Below are 21397 nucleotides of genomic sequence, written 5' to 3' on the forward strand. Positions count from 1 at the left end.
ATGGTGGTGGTATCGTTGGAGGAGGCGTAGGCAGACCCCCTCTTTCCCATCGCTCAATAGTGCTCACCACCCGTTCCATGGCGGTGCCGAGAGCCTGGATCATGGCCGCTTGGTGTTCGACACGTTCCTCCATTGATCCAGCTGGCACCGCCGCTCCTGCTGACTCCATGAACGGTGTGTGATTCTGTCAGGGCGACGTGTATGCGGTGAGCGAAGTCAAGCGCAGGACACCGAGCTACTGGCAGACAAACTTTACTAGCACAGTAATCAAAATACAAACAAAACCTCCAAACAGGGAGGAAACAAAATACGCATACACCCGAACACTGCCGACCTCACGGAAAACAATCACACACAATAACCAATGAGAGACAGGGGGTTATAAAGGGAATACAATATAACATAATTGGAAACAGGTGAAAACAATCAGGACAAACTAGACAAACACCGAAACATAGATCGGTGGCAGCTAGTACTCCGGGGATGACGAACGCCGAAGTCTGCCCGAGCAAGGAGGAGGGGCAGCCTCGGCTGATTCCGTGACAGAGAGGTTGAAAATGTCAGTGAAGACACTTGCCAGCAGGTCAGCGCATGCTCTGAATACGCGTCCTGGTAATCCGTCTAGCCCTGCGGCCTTGTGAATGTTAACCTGATTAAAGATCTTACTCACATTGGCTATGGAGAGAGTGATCATACAGTTGTCCGGAACAGCTGGTGCTCTCATGCATGGTTCAGTGTTGCTTGCCTCGAAACGAGCATAGAAGGCATTTAGCTCGTCAAGTAGGCTCGCGTCACTTCACAGCTATCGGCTAGGTTTCCCTTTGTAATCTGTGATAGTTTGCAAGCCCTGCCACATCTGACGTACATCAGAGCCGGTGTAGTAGGATTCGATCTTTGTCCTGTATTGACGCTTTGCCTGTTTGATGGTTTGTCGGAGGGTGTAATGGAATTTCTTATAAGCGCCGGATTAGTGTCCTGCTCCTTGAAAGCGGCAGCTCTAGCCTTTAGCTCAGTGCGGATGTTGCCTGTAATCCATAGCTTCTGATTGGCATATGTACGTATGGTCACTGTGGGGACAACGTCGTCGATGCACTTATTAATGAAACTGGTGACTGATGTGGTAAACTCCTCAATGCCATCGGATGAATCCTGGAACATATTCCAGTCTGTGCTAGCGAAACAGTCCTGTAGCTTAGCATCCGCTTCATCGGACCACTTCCATATTGAACGCGTCACTGGTACTTCCTGTTTGAGTTTTTGCTTGTAAGCAGGAATCAGGAGGACATTTGCCAAATGGAGGGCGGGGGAGAGCTTTGTATGCGTCTCTGTGTGTGGAGTAAAGGTGATCTAGAGTTTGGATCCCTCTAGTTGCACAGGTGACATGCTGGTAGAAATTAGGTCAAACAGATTTCAGTTTTCCTGCATTAAAATCACTGGCCATTAAGAGCTCCGCTTCTGGATGAGTATTTTCTTGTTTGCTTATGGCCCTATACAGCTCGCTTTGTTTAGGCAGTTACCTGTACATTCATGCATGAATTACCATAAGTAATGAAGATTGAGGCAAGTCAATATCATAACCTTGACACTGGCTTTTGATCTTTCATTCAGCCAAGTGAATACAATCTATTTTCTCCCACTCATATACATACTTAAAGATATGGAACGTACGCACCAACACACACATGCACGCACACACACACACACACACACACTTCTTACATCACCTCACAGAGCAAGAGCATTCAAAAACACACACCCAGCCCTCTTCCCTCCTCTCGTCGCATGTGGCTTGTGGCTTGTGGCTGTGCTCAAACCCCCTGAGTCTCAACAGAGGCCCTGTGAAAATACAACTCATTTCATCCACGCACACTGGGCCATTTCCAGCAGCATGTTATAACGGGAAACGCTTTTCCAGAGTGAAACTTCCTGGAGCAGAGCAGTGTGCTGCACTACACACGCACGTGCGCGCACACACACACACACACACACACACACACACACACACACACACTCTAGCGCACACATACATACATGCAGTGTGTACACACACACATTTGCTGTAATACACACTAACGCACGCACACATGCATGCACGCACACACACACGCAAAGTTGCTGTAATATGTAGATATGTGTCTTCCAGCCATAAATTGATCCAAATGGGGCTTTGAGGAGCAAGACGTTTACATACGGAAAGCTGTAATCAAGAGAGGGCTTTTTTGTATTTTTCTCCTTCCCTATTTAGTCTATTTTTCTGGCTAAAATGAGACTGGTGGGCTGTATTGTGTGGTGCTCTGCTGAAGACACATATGGCAGTGATTATGGTCCAGTGTTTATCCGAGCTCACTGAGCCCTCTCTGGGGCTGACTATGTCTGTGTTCCAAATGGCACCCTATTCCCTATATGCACTACGTAGGAAATCGGATGCCATTTGGGACACATCCTCTATACTGTAAAGGCCTGGTGGAATAGTGGAAACAACCAGAGCCATATGCATGTATATATAACAACCAGCCATGAAGATCACACTGCTCTCTGGGCAGAAATTGACTGATAAAGGGCAAAGGTTAAAGATACATACTCAAACACACACAAAAGCATGCATGCAAGTGTGACACACACCACATGGGTGAATTCAGTTACACTACACTACATCAAAGATCATACAAACATGAAACTAACTCAAACCACTTTCACAAATGTGCACAGAGCTGTCAAATGTAGTGATGGATATGCTCTATTGGCTGCAATATGGAGCATACAGTACGTGTAATGTATTCTGTACATCCATATGTGTGGAGCATATGTATAGCATATGGATGTACAGAATACATTACACACACTCAACAAACCACACACACGTTATCTCTCTCTCTCTCTCACTCTCTCTCTCTCTCTCTCTCTCTCTCTCACACACACACACACATACACATGCACGTAACAACACACACAAACGCAGCATGCACACTCACACATGCACGCACACACACAGTGTGAGGTCTCTTCCCCTTTCTCTATGATGCAGACAGTTTCACACTAGAGCTCCACTATAAACACTATGGCATGCTCCCATCGGAGTACACAACAGGCTCACATAGACAACACCCCACAGGCCCAGCCAATCAGAGACACTCTTACTGGCAGGGTCACTGAAGCTGCTTTCATGCAGTACCTCGGAAATCTGGCATCTTTCTGACTGAGAAAGTTGGGGTACAAGATTCGTAACATGAGTTTCTCGCTAATATTTCCAATTTAGGATGATCAGATGATTCCTTTCTCTGAGGATATTGTAGGAGTAGGGAAGAGAGAGAGGGAGGGAGACAGGGAAAGAGAGAAAGGAAAGAGAGAGGCCATTTCAGTAGGCTTGACCACAGGTCAAAATGAAAGACCCTGTTTTCACTGCTTTATCGTTTCCATTTGTCCACATGTTGCCGTGAACATTTTCCATATTCGCCATTTACTGTACCACCAATACTCTCTATCAAAGCTAGAACAGTATAGAACAGTATACCTCTTGGATGCCCTATGTCCACTTTGATAATGCCATGGTGTCATCCATGCCCCATCCATCTGGACAGGTCTGTCTGGGCATGCCTGGCCTGTCTGATATGTGCCCCTGGCAGATGGGCATATCTTGGGCACCACTGTCCTGAGCCTGGCAAAAGGAGATGACATGACTCCATACAGGGCCAAGGAAAACACTAGGATCCTATAAGCACCAGGGAATGGATCATCATGTTCATTAGGCACCAAACGGAAGAAGACTGACTGAAACAGGGAGCATAACATTTTAAAATGCTTTCCATTGTGTGCCCTAATGAACATGGCCCAGGATACACTAATTTGATGTTGATGTGGTGGAAATCTGAGATGTGGGGCATCCATAAGGAAAAGGTGTTGGAGTTCATTTAAGTAAAGGTATGCACTGGCATACAGCTGGTCTTACAGTACATTAACATTATAAGAGGAGAAGCACATTTCTCATCAGCTGAGTGCCAGGAAATATGCAGACATGTGAATCAATGGGGCGAGGTGTTAGGTAATTAGATCATCTCCACCCTACTCTGTCAAGCAGACCGAACAGACCTAAAACACAGCATCATGCTTATTACTGAGTGCTACTGACTAACTGCATAGGCCAACAAAGGAAATAGCAGGTTTAATGGAGTTGTGGTACACATTGGTTATTGGCTGTATGGTATATAGGAAGTCTATAGCAAGTGTAATATGGTGGTTGGGAATAGTTAGTAATATCCTTTTAATAACTTTTTTTCATAGAAATATGTAACTTTATGATGTATAGGCCTTTATTGGTTAGTGTTAGTGCAGGTGGCTAATGCAGGAACTGACTGTCACCCAGGCCATCAATCTGTAGCTCATCTCTTCCTCTCTCAGGGTTCTGATGGTCTGATTATGTATTGATATCAACATCAACACAGGAAGCTAATACATGGACAAATTGGCTGAACACGATATGATAACACAATGGTGTGTGTGTGTATGTGTGTGTGAGCCACATCCTGAGGTAATTGTCACGCAGTGTATTCACAATGTGGTAATAAGCAATTAGCTTGCACGTTCTAATAATAATAATGTATTTTATGTTTCATGTTATGGATGGTTCACTTTAGAATACAACAAAGACTGTCAAGGTGTGTGTGTGTGTGCATGTGACTGCTCTCCCTCTCCCAGGTCTGTGATGATGGGTCAGAAATGTGATGTCAGGGCTTCTGGTCACTCTGAGGGGGGAGCAGTCCAGTCTATCTGTCCCTCTATTATGTCACAGCACACAGTGCAGGGGCCACACAGGTCACAAACACACACACACATGCACACACATGCTCAGACTGCACGCACACACACACACACTATTTTTATTGATTGATTGTCTGGTTAATTTATGTCTGGTTGAGGGAAATCATATCTAGCTTCCCTCGCTGTGTTAAGAGCCTGTGCTAACAGCTTGTTTTTGCTGTTTAAATAATTCCGATTTTGAAGCATTAAAATCCCCTTTGGAGACATCCCCAAAGCCTTATAGATGTCTTCTCCAGAATTACTTCCTAAGCAAACTGGGTTCAAACTATTTGAAATCTTTCTAATACTTCAAGCGTGTTCTTTAGGCTGCCTAGAATGACAAATTGGCACTTTTCTGACTATTCTTTTTGTTCTATTTCGCAGGCAGGCTCAATCAAACATAGTTAAAGCCTTTGAAATAATTTCCAGTAGTATTTGAACCCAGGTCTACTCCCAAGATGTCTCCCCCAGATGTTAGAGTCAGTCTAGTCTGTCTGCTGAAGAGAAGCAGCCACACAAAGAAACACTTCAGAAGGTGTGTGTGGAGGGAGGAGGTCTATGTGTGTGTGTGTGTGTGTGTGTGTGTGTGTGTGTGTGTGTGTGTGTGTGTGTGCATGCATCTACATGTGTCCTTGTGCATGTGTGTGTGCGCGTGCACGCGAACGTGTCTGTCTGATTGTTTGTGTGTGTGTCTGTAACTACTAGAATGGCCATGACGGTCATGCAAAATTAATGCATTTATTATGTTAAAATAGGTCATAAGAAACCTCAGGACATCAAATGTAAATTGTAATCATTCCGAAAATGTATTGATTGTTCCAGAAGTGCATAGACTGTAAATACTAAAATAAGTCGATAGTGTATTTTCTGCCTGCCCAGCTGGCCCGTCCAAACTACACCTCAACTACCCTGAGTGTACAAAACATTAAGAACACCTGATCTTTCCATGACATAGATAGACCATGTGAATCCAGGTGAAAACTATGATCCCTTATTGATGTCACTTGTTAAATCCACTTCAATCAGTGTAGATGATTGAAGTGGATAAACAAATCAAAATACATTTTATATTTGAGATTCTTCAAATAGCTGCCTTGATGACAGCTTTGCACACTCTTGGCATTCTCTCAACTGATTGGCTCAAACTCATTAAGAAGGAAAGAAATTCCACAAATTAACTTTTAAGAAGGCACACCTGTTAATTGAAATGCATTTCAGGTGACTACCTCATGAAGCTGCTTGAGAGAATGCCAAGAGTGTGCAAAGCTGTCATCAAGGCAAAGGGTGGCTATTTGAAGAATCTCAAATCTCAAATATATTTAGATTTGTTTAACACATTTTTGATTACATTATATGATTCCATATGTGTTATTTCATAGTTCCATATGTGTTATTTCATAGTTTTGATGTCTTCACTATTAGTCTACAATGTAGAAAATAGTAAAAATAAAGAAAAACACTTGAATGAGTAGGTGTGTCCAAACTTGTGACTGGTGGTGTAGGTGCAAGGCGCACTGGTTTGTGTCAAGAACTGCAACGCTGCTGGGTTTTTCACGCTCAACAGTTTCCCGTGTGTATCAAGAATGGTCCACCACCCAAAGGACATCCAGCCAACTTGACACAACTGTGGGAGGCATTGGAGTGAACATGAGCCAGCATCCCAGTGGAACCCTTTCGACACCTTGTAGAGTCCATGCCCAGATGAATTGACATTTTGATTGCTATACCCTATCGGAAAGAGCAGATTCAAAGGTTTCTAATTAACCTATTGTTGCCAAACAACTCTACGAATTGCTTGGATGGTCTCTATTTCAAAATATAGCAATCGGCTCAGCTCTCCGCAAACACTTACTTTTTAATTACACTCGGGGTTGGCCTTCTTCGTATAAGTTGATGTATTCTTTGTACTCATAGAGAGAGAGAGAGAGAGAGAGAGAGAGAGAGAGAGAGAGAGAGAGAGAGAGAGAGAGAGAGAGAGAGAGAGAGAGAGAGAGAGAGAGAGAGAGAGAGAGAGAGAGAGAGAGAGAGAGAGAGAGAGAGAGAGAGAGAGAGGAAGATAGTGTGTTTGTGTACACTCGTTGAGCTTGTTCACATACTGTGTGCTCGCAACTTGGTGCCACATTGTGGAGAGTTCTGTGAAATGGTCACAGACTTGAGTGAATTAAAGACAATCAATCAAGAGAGAACCTAGGGCTCTTATGTGGTGAAACACACGACTCACACAGCGAAAAAACAAGAATACACAAATATATATATTTAGGACTGTGGCATGAGAAAAACAGACGTATAAAATAACGAAGTATGCAATTAAAATATTGATATATGTACTAATTAGTCAGAAAACAGTGCAGTGGGAAACATAAATATATAAAAAAATAGAACATTAAGATATAACCTTAGCCTTTCCACGACTGAGGACAGGACAGCATAAATATTAGGCCCTACAAAAGACCAGTCGCAAATCATTTTTATTTATTTTTTGCCTATTTTGCATGTTATTTTGGAATTAATACGCCACATATAAAATGACGTCAAATCACATTATATCTACAGTAGCTTTGATCGGACTGATCATGTCAACATCATACTTTCAAAATCTTAGCTAGCAAGCTTGCAGTCATCATCATGAGTCAAGTCGACAATCTACTGGCACATTTTTTTTCAATCCTTCTCATTTGAAGAGGAATTATGAAGAGAAATTATAGATAAAACATATCGGTGCTCATCGGCCATTGGACATAAACATTACACAATAAGTTGGAAATCGCAAATTCAACAATGAGTGGTTTGGAAGGAATCAGTGGCTAACTGCAAGCATTGCAAAGAAATCTCTAGCCTGCTATTCAGTGGAGTGTATGTGTGGTCGAAGTCTGGGTTTGAAGGTCTCTTTTCCAAGCTTAAAATGATAAACATTCAACATTGGCCATGCTGTCAATCAAGCATTACTTCTGCCGCTTTCAAAACAACTGGAAACTCAGAACTGGGAAATCTCAGACTTCAGTGAGTTCAAGACAACTGGGAAAAAAACGAGCTCCGACTGGGAAAATACGTTTTGAACGGTCATCCAACTCGGAATTCCATGTTGGGAAATCTGGCTTCTTTCTAGAGCTCCGACCTGAAGATCACTGCCGTCATGATTCGACCTTGTTTTTTTCAGAGTTCCCGGTTGTCTTGAAAGCACCATAAATCCAGAGAATGACAGACTTTGATGACAAAGTTTGATGACAATATTTGTCCACAAGAAGGACCAAAAATGTATTGTATGCTGCTGCATAAATTATGTAATATGCCAGATAGATATGTATCCTGTAGCCAAGAAAGTAATACTAAGTGTATGTTGTGTAGTAAGCTGTTAGTAGCCCATGTGCCTCACCTTAATAATTTGGTCCCTTTCCCCCTCATAATTTAGCCTACTGTTCTGACTTGGTGGTGCACGTGTAGCCTATAGCCTGTTTGAGAGAAATGTAATCATCAAATATTGTAAGAGCTTTCATTGTCTGCTTATATGCCCCCTTTATTTATCCTACGGTTCTGACTTGGTGTACAGGGAGAATACTGTAAGAACGGCCCATGTTCTGAATTCTGTCGCTGTACATTTGAAAAGTGCTGAACAAATAGTTTTATTGACTACGTCCGTCCTGGCTCGCTCATTAATGTCTTAATCGGAATTACGGATTGCCTCTTATCCGCTTGTCGTCCCTTTACGCCATAGTTTGTACATCTAAATTGTCATTAGAAACCACATTTGTTTAAGCAAGTCAGCCATATTAACTATGTTTTTTCAAAAGGCAGTAAATGAGGCTGAATGAACTGTTTCGCTGCCAGACAAGGCTCCGCTGATAGCCAGGTGTAACAGTGGTAAGGTGTTGGGACTGCTGATGTGGGCACCGTATGTTACCGTTATAGTCCAATTAATGTATTGTTTAGTGTTGTGTTGTGTTGTTTAGTGGCTTTGCTGGCATGCATCTAAAAAAAAAAATTGAGTTTGCCCCACCAAGATTGACATGCTAAAATCGCCACTGCAAAATACCATATAGAATCTGTCAGCTAGTCGCATATGAGTAATGTACAGTACACCTCCAAAACCTGATTATCTTATGCTAGGTAGGCTACTGTGTGGGGGACGGATAAAATGTCATTGTAATCAAATTTACTTGACAGATTTATAATCAATGCCATGGCTGACAGTGAGTGAGGAATTTATGGTTGCCATCTAGCGACGACATCGGGAAGTGAGCTTGACAATAAGTGAACGTGAGTGTTGGCTATAAATATGACCAGACCAGAAATCCTCTCCATAACTTGGGTTGAAGACCAACTGTGTGCATTTATGTCCAGTATAGGCATAATGTACCATAGGCCTACTGTGCACTGCATACTGTGGGTAACAGTATGTAGCCTACAGTCTGGTAGAAACTGGCAGCAAAGAGAACCCCCATCTGCGTTTGATGAGCGGACTACCAGTGGACTCCCAAGTAGAGAGTCCCTCCGGGGGTGCACACCATGCGATGCGGTGGTGTTTAGTCACTCAACTCACCCGGTCATGCTGTGTCTGTCTGCCAGTGCCCTCTCCATGAGGGAGCACCTCGGAATTTACTGCTAATAGGTTGACTTATGAGCCTCTCCGACCGACGCACCACACACGGCTGTAGCCTAATATGTAATATTTTAAACCTAATTTGCTGCAATATTGATAACAATGCACCAGGTATTGAGTGGTTTTGCACCATCAGAAGCGACAGGCACCCATGTGTAACGGTCTGAAACGTGGACGCACGGTTGTGGAGACAAAATGTATATACATCGATTGAAATTAATAACACAAAAGCAATGTGTTGATCTCAATGACTGTTATAACACTGCATGCCCCGCTAAACACAAGGAACATCCGTGATACCTCAGATAATTAACAAAAAGCGCACACATAGGCCTATGGTCTGCAGTTTACTGAAGCACTATGAAACACTGTATTGACTGTAGTCTAATAGACTGAATAGACTGTGTTTGCGTCATAGAAAAAACCACATGTTTATTTAGGGCATCCCTTTAGCTTTAGGGGAGCAAGTATGTTCACTGGTGACCGGGTCAGCTGCCAATTAACACCACAACTGCAGTCCACTGAGAGACAGGGTCGGTAGATATCAAGGTTCACGTTACCCATGCTTGTGTATGACCACATAAGCATACCATGTGCTGTTTCAAATGTTACAGGAGGGCTGATAAATCCCTGTTTCGGATTGCGTTTAGTGGCAAGCATATACCCAAAAGGGAGCCCCATCACCCCATGCATCACCTACCTCGAACTAATATCAAAGCTACACCCTTTCCGGAGAAGCAGGGCTCTCTTCCGCATGATGCCCGTTTTGTCCCGGCCGAGGTGCACATTTATATCCGAATTCATGGTGCTGATAGAGCAGGCAGGTATATACTCCGTAAAAACAAAGATGCTGCTTTTTTCCAATCAGATGGCGACGGGATTGAGTCGGGTCGGGGGGAAAGGAAGGAGAGAGGCAGAAGAAAGGCTGACCAAAAAAAGAGAGAAAAAATACGGAGCTCGCCTTCGCTGGAAAAGGGAAAGTGAGCCGCAGACTTTCCTCAGCAAACAAAGACCGCACCAAAAGCTCCTCGCCTGAACTCCATACGATATCAATTAGATACCGTTGGTCTCTCGGTTCAAGAGCGAGTTACGGTTACTCAATTGGTAACCCTGAATGGATTCGAGTCCCGGGAAAACAGTAACAGTTTGAAGTCGAGTCCCCCGTCTGTCTCTAGAGCGATATACACTGGCTGTTGATTCTACACCACTCCCTTGACAGTTGAACGAAGTGCCTGAGCAGTCCTATATTACGAAGCACCGCCGCAACGCGTTATATTTTACCACGAACACTGCAGCAGAAGCGAACTCCTTCCTCCGCTACTCTTTCGTCTGCCTAAGGCTACAATACGTCGAGTTTCCCGGGGAAGCTGTGAAGCAAGCATGATTGTGTTTATGAGTCTATTATTAAGGAATGTGAAACAATGGTGTGTATGTTTACTATTGCGTGATTGTGTCCACGAGTCTGTTATTAAACAATGTGAAACAATGTGTATGTTTACTGCTTTTCATTAAATCAGTATGGCTATAAATCAGTGCCGTTTAAGATGAGGGAGGACGATTTTTTTTTTCATGAGCATGGCCTTATTTCTATTACAGCATATTGGATGACTCTCATTCATATTCCATTCACCCAGTTCAACGTAACATCGATAGCTTTAGGCTATTACATGATACTCATCGCTATACCCATCATGAGGTTGCTACAACCTAGCCTATGAATGAAAGTTTACAAAGTAGGTGCACACAGGTCGAGAGACAAATTTGAGGTGTATAATCAGTAGTCCAACAGTTGCAAACGAGAGTTTATATTGGACAAATTCAGCTATGTTTATCCCCGTTTTGTTCCGTTTGCTTCCGTTTAAGAAACGTTTTTCAACAGACTCAGCTGAATGAATACACTCCTGATCGCTCGTAAACAGAGTTCACTCTCATAACAGCCACGTTGTTTTCCTTCTCTTCCCTTGGCTTGTGGACTTCAATGCACAACAAATCAGCTGTATGTGACCAGGCAAAAAAAACTTTCCAAGCCAAACCTCTACAAACAGCCTACATTGTTGTCACCATATTAGCTAAACAGTGGAGGCTCCTCAGAGGAGGAAGGGGAGGACCATCCTCCTCAGTGAATTTCATACACATTTAAATTGTAAAACATTAAAAAAAGTTATACTTTTTAGATAAAACCATACTAAATATAATCATGTCACCAAATAACTGATTAAAACACACTATTTTTCAAAGGTCTACAGTAGCCTCAACAGCACTCTGTAGGGTAGCACCATGGTGTAGCCAGAGGACAGCTCGCCTACATCGTTGTCACCATATTAGCTAAATAACGTCATAGTCGGCAAGCTAATAGAACTAACCCTTTAGTAAACCCGCTACAATCATGCAGTAACGTTAGTGTACAGTCAGTAAGCAGTTACACCAGGCGGGCCCCGGTGGCAATAAATTAGTAATACCAAAAGCTTACCTTGACTTGGAAGAGTTCCAGTGTTGTGTTGGAAAGTCATAGCCAGCTAGCTAACACAGTATCCCTCTGTTTGAGCAGGGTGTTTCAGTAGGCTAAACTAGCTAACTGCATTTGCTAGCTAAGTAAGTGAAACTGAAAGTGAAAAAAAAAAGACAATCTCTCGCTCTATTTCTCTCTTGCTTCTCCTTCATTTTGGAAGAAATTAATTTGTTCAAAACTGTTCAACTATTGTCTTTCTCTGTCTTTGAGTCAACTACCACCACATTTTATACATTGCAGTGCTAGCTAGCTGTAGTTTATGCTTTCAGTACTAGATTAATTATCTGATCCTTTGATTGGGTGGACAACATGGCAGTTCATGCTGCAAGAGTTCTGATAGGCTGGAGGACGTCCTCCGGAAGTTGTCATAATTACTGTGTAAGTCTATGGAAGGGGGTGAGAACCATGAACCTCCTAGGTTTTGTATTGAAGTCAATGTACCCAGAGGAGGACAGAAGCTTGCTGTCCTCTGGCTACACCATGGTGCTACCCTACAGAGTGCTGTTGAGGCTACTGTAGACCTTCTTTGCAAAATAGTGTGTTTTAATCAGTTATTTGGTGACATGATTACATTTAGTATAGTTTTATCTAAAAAGTATAACTTTTGTAATGTTTTTCAATTGTAATTTTTATGAAATTCACTGAGGAGGATGGTCCTCCCCTTCCTCCTCTGAGGAGCCTCCACTGGAGTGGCGACCCGTAATTCAGGGCAGGTGGGGCTAAGCCCCACCTGTTTTGAGCCCCACATTTTTTGCTAAATAAATAAATACATATTTTTTTTTGGGTGGGGCTTGCCTGTTTTGAATGTTACTTTGGCATTAATACGTGTCACATATCAGTTTGCAAACAATGTAAAATAAATAAATAATAATCCTTGAGTTTATAAAGCCTCCATACAAACATTGTCTCTTTTTTGCTTTCTTGAGTAAGGCAGCTCCAAAATGCAGGTGTTTCAGCCTAGCTCAGGGGTTTCTGTGGTGGTGGGGCAGCCAGCGGAAAATACAGAGCGTAGGTGATGGTAATGTTCTCTAGTTGCGCCGTGATTAGTTCAGTGTTCTGTCACTCGTGGGGACAGTACGTCACCGCCAAGTCTAAGGGTAGAGCTCGAAATATCAAGCCACTTGGGTGCTGCCATAGAGTTACATTATAAGTGCCCATCCAAGAAGGCTCAAGGTCATTTGCCACAGATAAAATTAAGTCAAATCACGTTATATCTACTGTAGCTGTGATTGGACTGATCATGTCAACATCATACTTTCAAAGTTTTAGCTAGCACTCATCATCATGAATCAAGTCGACAATCTACTGGCAAATCCTTTTAAATCCTTGTCATTTGAAGATAAATTATAGTGTTATAATTATATAATTACGGTGCTCATCGGCCATTGGACATAAACGTTACACAACAAGTTGGAAATCGCAAATTCAACAATGAGTGGTTTGGAAGGAATCAGTGGCTAACTGCAAGCATTGCAAAGCAATCACTAGCCTGCTATTCAGTGGATTGGCTGTGCGCTCCCAAATATGGGAATAAGGGTATTTTTTCCAAGTTTAAAATGATAAACATTCAACATTGGCCATGCTGTCAATGAAGCATGATTTGTGCCGCACTCACAACAACTGTTAACTCGGAACTGCAACAACTAGGGAACTCGGGAAAAAACGAGCTCCGACTGGGAAAATACGTTTTGAATGGTCATCCAACTCGGAATTGTAAATCCAGAACTCGGGCCTCTTTCTAGAGCTACAACTTGAAGATCAATTACGTCATCATGATTCGACCTTGTTTTTTTCTCTGAGTTCCCAGTTGTATTGAAAGCACCATAAATCCAGAGAATGCCAGACTTTGATGACAAAGTTTGATGACAAAATTTGCCCAAGAAGGACCGCCGCGCCACCTTCCTGTTAAAGTGAGCACAGCACAACAAGGTGAGTCCAAAAATGTATTGTATGCTGCTGCATAAATGATGTAATATGCCAGGGAGATATGCATACTGTAGCTAAGAAAGTAATACTAAGTGTATGTTGTGTAGTACGCTGTTAGTAGCCCATGTGCCTCACCCTAATAATTTGGTCTATTTTCCCCTGACTTGGTGGTGCACATAACATGTAGCCTATAACATGTTTAAGAGAAATGTAATCATTGAAAGAGCTTTCATTGTCTGCTTATATGCCCCCTTTATTTATCCTACGGTTCTGACTTGGTGTACAGGGAGAATATTGTAAGAACAGCCCATGTTCTGAATTCTGTCTCTGTACATTTCAAAAGTGCTAAACAAATAGTTGTATTGACTACGTCCGTCCTAGCTCGCTCATTAATATCTTAATCGAAATTACGGATAGCCTCTTATCCGCTTGTCGTCCCCTTATGCCATAGTTTGTACATCTCAATTGTCATTAGAAACCACATTTGTTTAAGCAAGTCAGCCATATCAGCTATGTTTTTTAAAAAGGCAATAAATGAGGCTGAATTAACTATTTCGCTGCCAGACAAAGCTCCGCTGATAGCCAGGTGTAGCAGTGGTAAGATGTTGGGACTGCTGTTGGGACTCTGCTGTTGGGACTCTGCTGTTGGGACAGCTTTATGTAGGCCCAAACAGTTTGTGCGCACCGTTTGTCACCCTTATAATGCAATTAATGTATTGTTTAGTGTTGTGCTGTGTTGTGTAGTGGCTTTGCTGGCATGCATCCCACTATTTTTTATTTTTTGCCCCACCAAGATTTACATGCTAAAATTGCCAATGCTCCACTGCTAAAATATTGTATATACATTCTTTCATATGGGCAGAATATTGTATAGCACATATAGTCTACAGAAATTGGTTCAGTTATTGCCAAAAATGTATGGGCAGAATATTGTATTCGTTCATATGGTTATATAAAGGCTGAAGGCTAAAAACATCCTATACTAGGGCTATATCTCATTTCTACAATGTGTTTTCGTTTAAGAAAATGTATTTTCTCCCCAAATAGATGCAGGCAAGCCATGGTCCACAACTTGGTCGGTTTCTTCCTGGGTCTCCAGGCTTCTCTCCTTCAGGCCATTCATCATCACCTTTCGTATCCGAATCCGAGGATTGTCCAGGATATGGTTGTGTTCTCCAGATAACTTGGAGATAACCCCATCAGTGTGGGTTATGCGACATCAGCATTCGAAAGCATCATATTCAGTGCACTTCCAGAAGGACTTATTTGAGGTCTGTTGTTCCCATCTGTAGGTGTAGCCTTCATGCACCAGGATATTATTTCCACTCACAGAGAGGATAAATCCGGGTTCCATTACAGCTTGTTCTGACCTCCTCTAAGAATAGCAGTGCAAGATCTTTTTAAGCAGAATATTTGGATTATTAGCATGTGAACGACTTGCAATTCGATTGCTGGACTACATTTACATTTACATCATTTAGCAGACGCTCTTATCCAGAGCGACTTACAGTTAGTGAGTGCATACATTATTTATTTAAATGTTTCATACTGGCCCCCCGTGGGAATCGAACACACAACCCTGGCGTTGCAAACGCCATGCTCTACCAACTGAGCTACATCCCTGCCGGCCATTCCCTCCCCTACCCTGGATGACGCTGGGCCAATTGTGCACCGCCCCATGGGTCTCCCGGTCGCGGCCGGCTACGACAGAGCCTGGATTCAAACCAGGATCTCTAGTGGCACAGCTAGCACTGCGATGCACTGCATTAGACCACTGCGCCACTCGGGACTATCAAAGCTATCCATCCAACCCATCTATTCAGATCTGGCAATTCAAAGAGGATAGTTTCAAAGGTAATCAGTTGGGCCTAGTTACTGTTCATTAGCAGCATACATTTGCATAAAAATAAAAACATTAAAATTAAATTAAAATAGTGTATACTCTTCTTGCGCAATGTATATATAGCCTACTGTACTGTTTGTCTGTCTGGACTGTCTGCCTGTCTTGGTGAGAATCTTAAGATAATAAAATGATCTTCTTTAGTTTGTGTGTCTATTGTTATTTTACATTTAAGTATGACCTCCTAAAACTACAACTGTCTTTTGGGCATCATGGGAATGTAACATTTCAATACATTCTAATAACATTTTACTTGTCCAGAATGGTGTGACATAAAACACTTGTTGTTCCTTGTATTAATGGCAGTGTTGTTTGCCTATCAATATAATAAGCATTCATCGGTGAAATTAGACATTGAACTTGAACCCAGTTTCAACAATCATCAGCTGATTCAGGAAATAATTTTCAGAATGACATTAAAGTAAACAGCTGTTGTGAGACATAGCACAGGAGGTTTTTCTAAAATGTTTTGATGTCTCATATACCTTACAAAAAGTATAGTCCAAACTATACAGGCAAAAAATGTAGGCCTATAGCATTTTAAAAACAGGTTCAAAAGCTTTATTTCCTTGTAATTCATTTTATTCAATGGCTTCACCTGAGTGTCCCCGCAAGTCAGGGTAGGGCAGTACCTTACAACATTCCAATATTATAGTCTTATGATAAGACGACAATATGGTATTCTGTTCTTTTGAAATAGTCCAAATGTTCAATTTCATAATGAGACTAAATGAAACAACATAGGCCAAATTGATTTTGTGATGTTGGCATATGTTAAATGGACTTATTAGACTTGTCGGGCAAAGGCAGATATTTTATATAAACATTGGATTTCTGTGGTCCGAATTTCATAATATTTTTTGTTTTTCAGATGTTTTCTGGTTGGTAGGCCTACCCATGTGTCTCTCATCACTCAGAAAGCCTGCTCACTGATGTCAATACCAACGCTGATAATTGTAACTTGATTGAATTGGAATGCATAATTTAATGAAAATCAGCAAACAGACACAACATTGTTTCACATTCTTTAATAAAATACTCATAAACAGAAACAAGCAATAGGCTATAAAGCTGGCTTCACAGTTTCCCCGCCAAATAGGACTACAAGGAAACTTGATGTATCTCGATTAAGTTGAGTGCTGGAGGGGGGGTCTGTGCGCTGCATAGTACCTTCCACAAAAGGTTTTGCTCGACAAAATGACATGTAAGCCCTATATTATAATATCTACTCAATATAACCTACAGAGTGAGGGAGAGAGAGAGAGGAGGTAGAAGACGTGAATCATGAATTGCTCCCCAACCATTCAATAATGAAAATGTCCATGCTTTATTGCATTGAGTCCAGTACTCCTTATCATTACCCACATAGTTAACCTGTACCCCCGCACATTGACTCAGTACCAGTACCCCCTGTATATAACCTTGTTATTGTTATTTTATTGTTGCTCTTTTATTTTTTACTTTAGTTTATTTAGTACATCTTTTTCTTAACTCTTTTTTTTCTTAAAAAGGCATTGTTGGTTAAGGGCTTGTAAGTAAGCATTTAACGGTAAGGTCTACACCTGTTGTATTCGGCGCATGTGACAAATAACATTTGATTTGATAGTTGACTTAGGCTATCCTCATAGATATAGAAAGTGTGCTATAGAGGTAGGGAATAAAAGGTCTTCATTAAGGTGAACATACAAGACTGTCTCTGGGGCCATTTGAAGCTATGGTAGAATAGGTCTGCTGTTTAAACATATTAAACCCTATTTAAACAGAACTGCAGTAGACACAGCTGAGAGGAGTGTGTGGGAGCAGGTTGGAACATGTGTGTATCAACCACTGACTGGGTTCGACCTGAGGGACCATGTCTGTGTGTTTGCGTGTGTGTGTGTGGTGGTTGAAGTGGTGAGTGGTGGGGTTATGAGGTTTTAAGGATGCTTTTGAAGACAAGCAGCAGCAGATGGCCACACCATAGACAGACCGACCCTTGGAAAAAGTGTTCTCATACACATCATCTACACAAGGTAAGACAATCTCAAACATTCTGCCAACGTAGGCTATAAGTCTCGTAAAATAACTACAGTGGGGGAAAGAAGTATTTAGTCAGCCACCAATTGTGCAAGTTCTCCCACTTAAAAAGATGAGAGAGGCCTGTAATTTTCAACATAGGTACACGTCAACTATGACAGACAAATTGAGAGAAAAAAATCCAGAAAATCACATTGTAGGATTTTTAATGAATTTATTTGCTAATTATGGTGGAAAATAATAATTTTGTCACCTACAAACAAGCAAGATTTCTGGCTCTCACAGACCTGTAACTTCTTCTTTAAGAGGCTCCTCTGTCCTCCACTCGTTACCTGTATTAATGGCACCTGTTTGAACTTGTTATCAGTATAAAAGACACCTGTCCACAACCTCAAACAGTCACACTCCAAACTCCACTATGGCCAAGACCAAAGAGCTGTCAAAGGACACCAGAAACAAAATTGTAGACCTGCACCAGGCTGGGAAGACTGAATCTGCAATAGGTAAGCAGCTTGGTATGAAGAAATCAACTGTGGGAGCAATTATTAGGAAATGGAAGACATACAAAACCACTGATAATCTCCCTCGATCTGGGGCTCCACGCAAGATCTCACCCCGTGGGGTCAAAATGATCACAAGAACGGTGAGCAAAAATCCCAGAACCACACGGGGGGACCTAGTGAATGACCTGCAGAGAGCTGGGACCAAAGTAACAAAGTCTACAATCAGTAACACACTATGCCGCCAGGGACTCAAATCCTGCAGTGCCAGACGTGTCACCCTGCTTAAGCCAGTACATGTCCAGGCCCGTCTGAAGTTTGCTAGAGTGCATTTGGATGATCTAGAAGAGGATTGGGAGAATGTCATATGGTCAGATGAAACCAAAATAGAACATTTTGGTAAAAACTCAACTCGTCGTGTTTGGAGGACAAAGAATGCTGAGTTGCATCCAAAGAACACCATACCTACTCTGAAGCATGGGGGTGGAAACATCATGCTTTGGGGCTGTTTTTCTGCAAAGGGACCAGGACGACTGATCAGTGTAAAGGAAATAATTAATGGGGCCATATATCGTGAGATTTTGAGTGAAAACCTCCTTCCATCAGCAAGGGCATTGAAGATGAAACGTGGCTGGGTCTTTCAGCATGACAATGATCCCAAACACACCGCCCGGGCAATGAAGGAGTGGCTTCGTAAGAAACATTTCTAGGTCCTGGAGTGGCCTAGCCAGTCTCCAGATCTCAACCCCATAGAAAATCTTTGGAGGGAGTTGAAAGTCTGTGTTGCCCAGCGACAGCCCCAAAACATCACTGCTCTAGAGGAGATCTGCATGGAGGAATGGGCCAAAATACCAGCAACAGTGTGTGAAAACCTTGTGAAGACTTACAGAAAATGTTTGACCTGTGTCATTGCCAACAAAGGGTATATAACAAAGTATTGAGAAACTTTTTTTATTGACCAAATACTTATTTTCCACCATAATTTGTAAATAAATTCATAATAAATCCTACAATGTGATTTTCTGGATTTCTTTTTCTCATTTTGTCTGTCATAGTTGACGTGTACCTATGATGAAAATTACAGGCCTCTCTCATCTTTTTAAGTGGGAGAACTTGCACAATTGGTGGCTGACTAAATACTTTTTTCCCCCACTGTAAGTCTGTAAGCACAATTAAGCTCAATTTATGGTAGAAAAGACAAAGTGTCATTCATTGACGTTGTCGTGCACCTCTAGATTTTTAACTGCTGCAGTCTGCAACCCACCCGGATGACACTTGTCTTTCTACCATCTATTGAGCTTGATGATAACAACCCATAGAGCCGTCTTTGTCAACTGTTTGCGTACAAGGGAACCGCAAGTTATGGTTCCACTCCTTGAATGACCACTTATATTAAAACGAACCCTTGAGAACTGGTTAAATTGGTGTCAGTGTCAGCTAACCATCTGAAGGACCTCTTAACAACATTCCAGGGACCAGTGACGGTCCAGGGACCAAGGTTTTGACACTGCACAGCCACAACAACAAAACAGGAATAATGCAGATCCACTCATGATTCAACCAATGTTTTGACACAAGCTGGAAGCATCCTGAGGGTGTTGAAAAACATTGGTTGAATCACAGTGTCATTATGCAGAAGCATCTACACTGAGTGTACAAAATATTAGGAACACCTGCTCTTTCCATGACATAGACTGACCAGGTGAATCCAGGTGAAAGTTATAATCCCTTATTGATGTCACTTTTAAATCAACTTCAATCAGTATAGATAAAGGGGAGGAGACAGGTTAAATAAGGATTTTTAAGCCTTGAGACAATTGAGACATGGATTGTGTATGTGTGCCATTCAGAGGGTAAATGGGCAAGGCAAAAGATTTAAGTGCCTTTGAACGGGATATGGTAGTAGGTGCCAGGCGCATCGGTTTGAGTGTGTCAAGAACTGCAACGCTGCTGGGTTTTTCATGCTCAACCGTTTCTCATGTGTATCAAGAATGGTCTGCCACCCAAAGGACATCCAGCCAACTTGACACAACTGTGGGAAGCATTGGAGTCAACATGGGCCAGCATTCCTGTGGAACGCATTCGACACCTTGTAGAGTCCATGACCCAATGAATTGATGCTGTTCTGAGGGCAAAAGGGGGTGCAACTCAATACTAGGAAGGTGTTCAGTGTATACAGTACATTCTGAAAGTATTCAGACCCCTTGACTTTTTCCACATTTTGTTACGTTACAGCCTTATTCTAAAATTGATTAAATTAATTGTTTTCCTCATCAATCTACACGCACTACCCCATAATTACAAAGCGAAAACAGGTTTTAAGATTTTTGCAAATGTATAAAAAAAACAAAAAACAGACTCACTGACTACACTTTGACTCACCTGTCAGGGTCATTGGTTACTGAGTTGACCTTACAGTCAAACAAACTCATACCACACTCTCCACTCTCCAACATTCTTATCTGTGAAGACTGAACTGAATTGGCCGCGTTTCAGATATTACATCATCAAAAGCTCTCAGGTATTTGATTTGAAATTATATTTTTGTTTCAAAGTCAAAGAAATTAACCTGGCAAATGAAACACCTGGTAAGTCTCTCTGGATGTGAAAATGAAAACAAAATGACATGTTGTTGGAATGGTTATTCACTTTGATTGGAATTCCTGGAATAATGCAGCAGGATGCCCATTGTGAGTTATTTACATAGAGGTCAGAGAGACTGGGACTAGTGTGTACTATGGCCATGCCGCTGCTGCTGCTACTTACAGAAGCCTCTAGTAGAGGATCGATAGAGCCTCTCCAGCTATCAGGTCACTCAAGATCCACTGCGAAATTTGACGTCCGTCCAGGTAAGCAGGACATCGGGAGATGACTTCAAAACCATCCACTAGGGGCAACGGTGAGTGCTATTACCATCAAATGGGCTTGGGGTTTGCTAGGGCAGTGTGGACGGGGAGGGGGGATAGGCGTAAGCCATGAGGGTCGCATGTTCAATCCCAGTGCTAGGCACTCATCTTTTCCTTTTTTCTTTAACCCTGTCCTAAAACTTAGCCCTTTACACTCGTACCTGTACACAGGTTGAAAATGGCAGATTTGGGCACTGATAAACGCCTACAGCTCTGGAAAAAAATGAAGAGACCACTGCACATTTTTCT

At 42.1% G+C, this 21397-nt stretch overlaps 1 protein-coding gene across 3 annotated transcripts in view; it reads right to left on the reverse strand.

Annotated features, from left to right (window-relative positions):
- LOC121541442 (GTPase-activating Rap/Ran-GAP domain-like protein 3) overlaps positions 1-10859 on the reverse strand; it is a 168338-nt gene extending 157479 nt beyond the window's left edge. For all 3 annotated transcript variants that reach the window (XM_041850451.1, XM_041850448.1, XM_041850446.1), the window contains exon 1: positions 10092-10859. In XM_041850451.1, the coding sequence (XP_041706385.1) occupies positions 10092-10195 (104 nt within the window). In that variant the 5' untranslated portion in view covers positions 10196-10859. The remainder of the gene's footprint in view (positions 1-10091) is intronic.
- Between the last annotated feature and the right edge of the window lie 10538 nt (positions 10860-21397).

The sequence above is a fragment of the Coregonus clupeaformis genome, chromosome 27, assembly GCF_020615455.1.
Source record: "Coregonus clupeaformis isolate EN_2021a chromosome 27, ASM2061545v1, whole genome shotgun sequence".
NCBI lineage: Eukaryota > Metazoa > Chordata > Actinopteri > Salmoniformes > Salmonidae > Coregonus > Coregonus clupeaformis.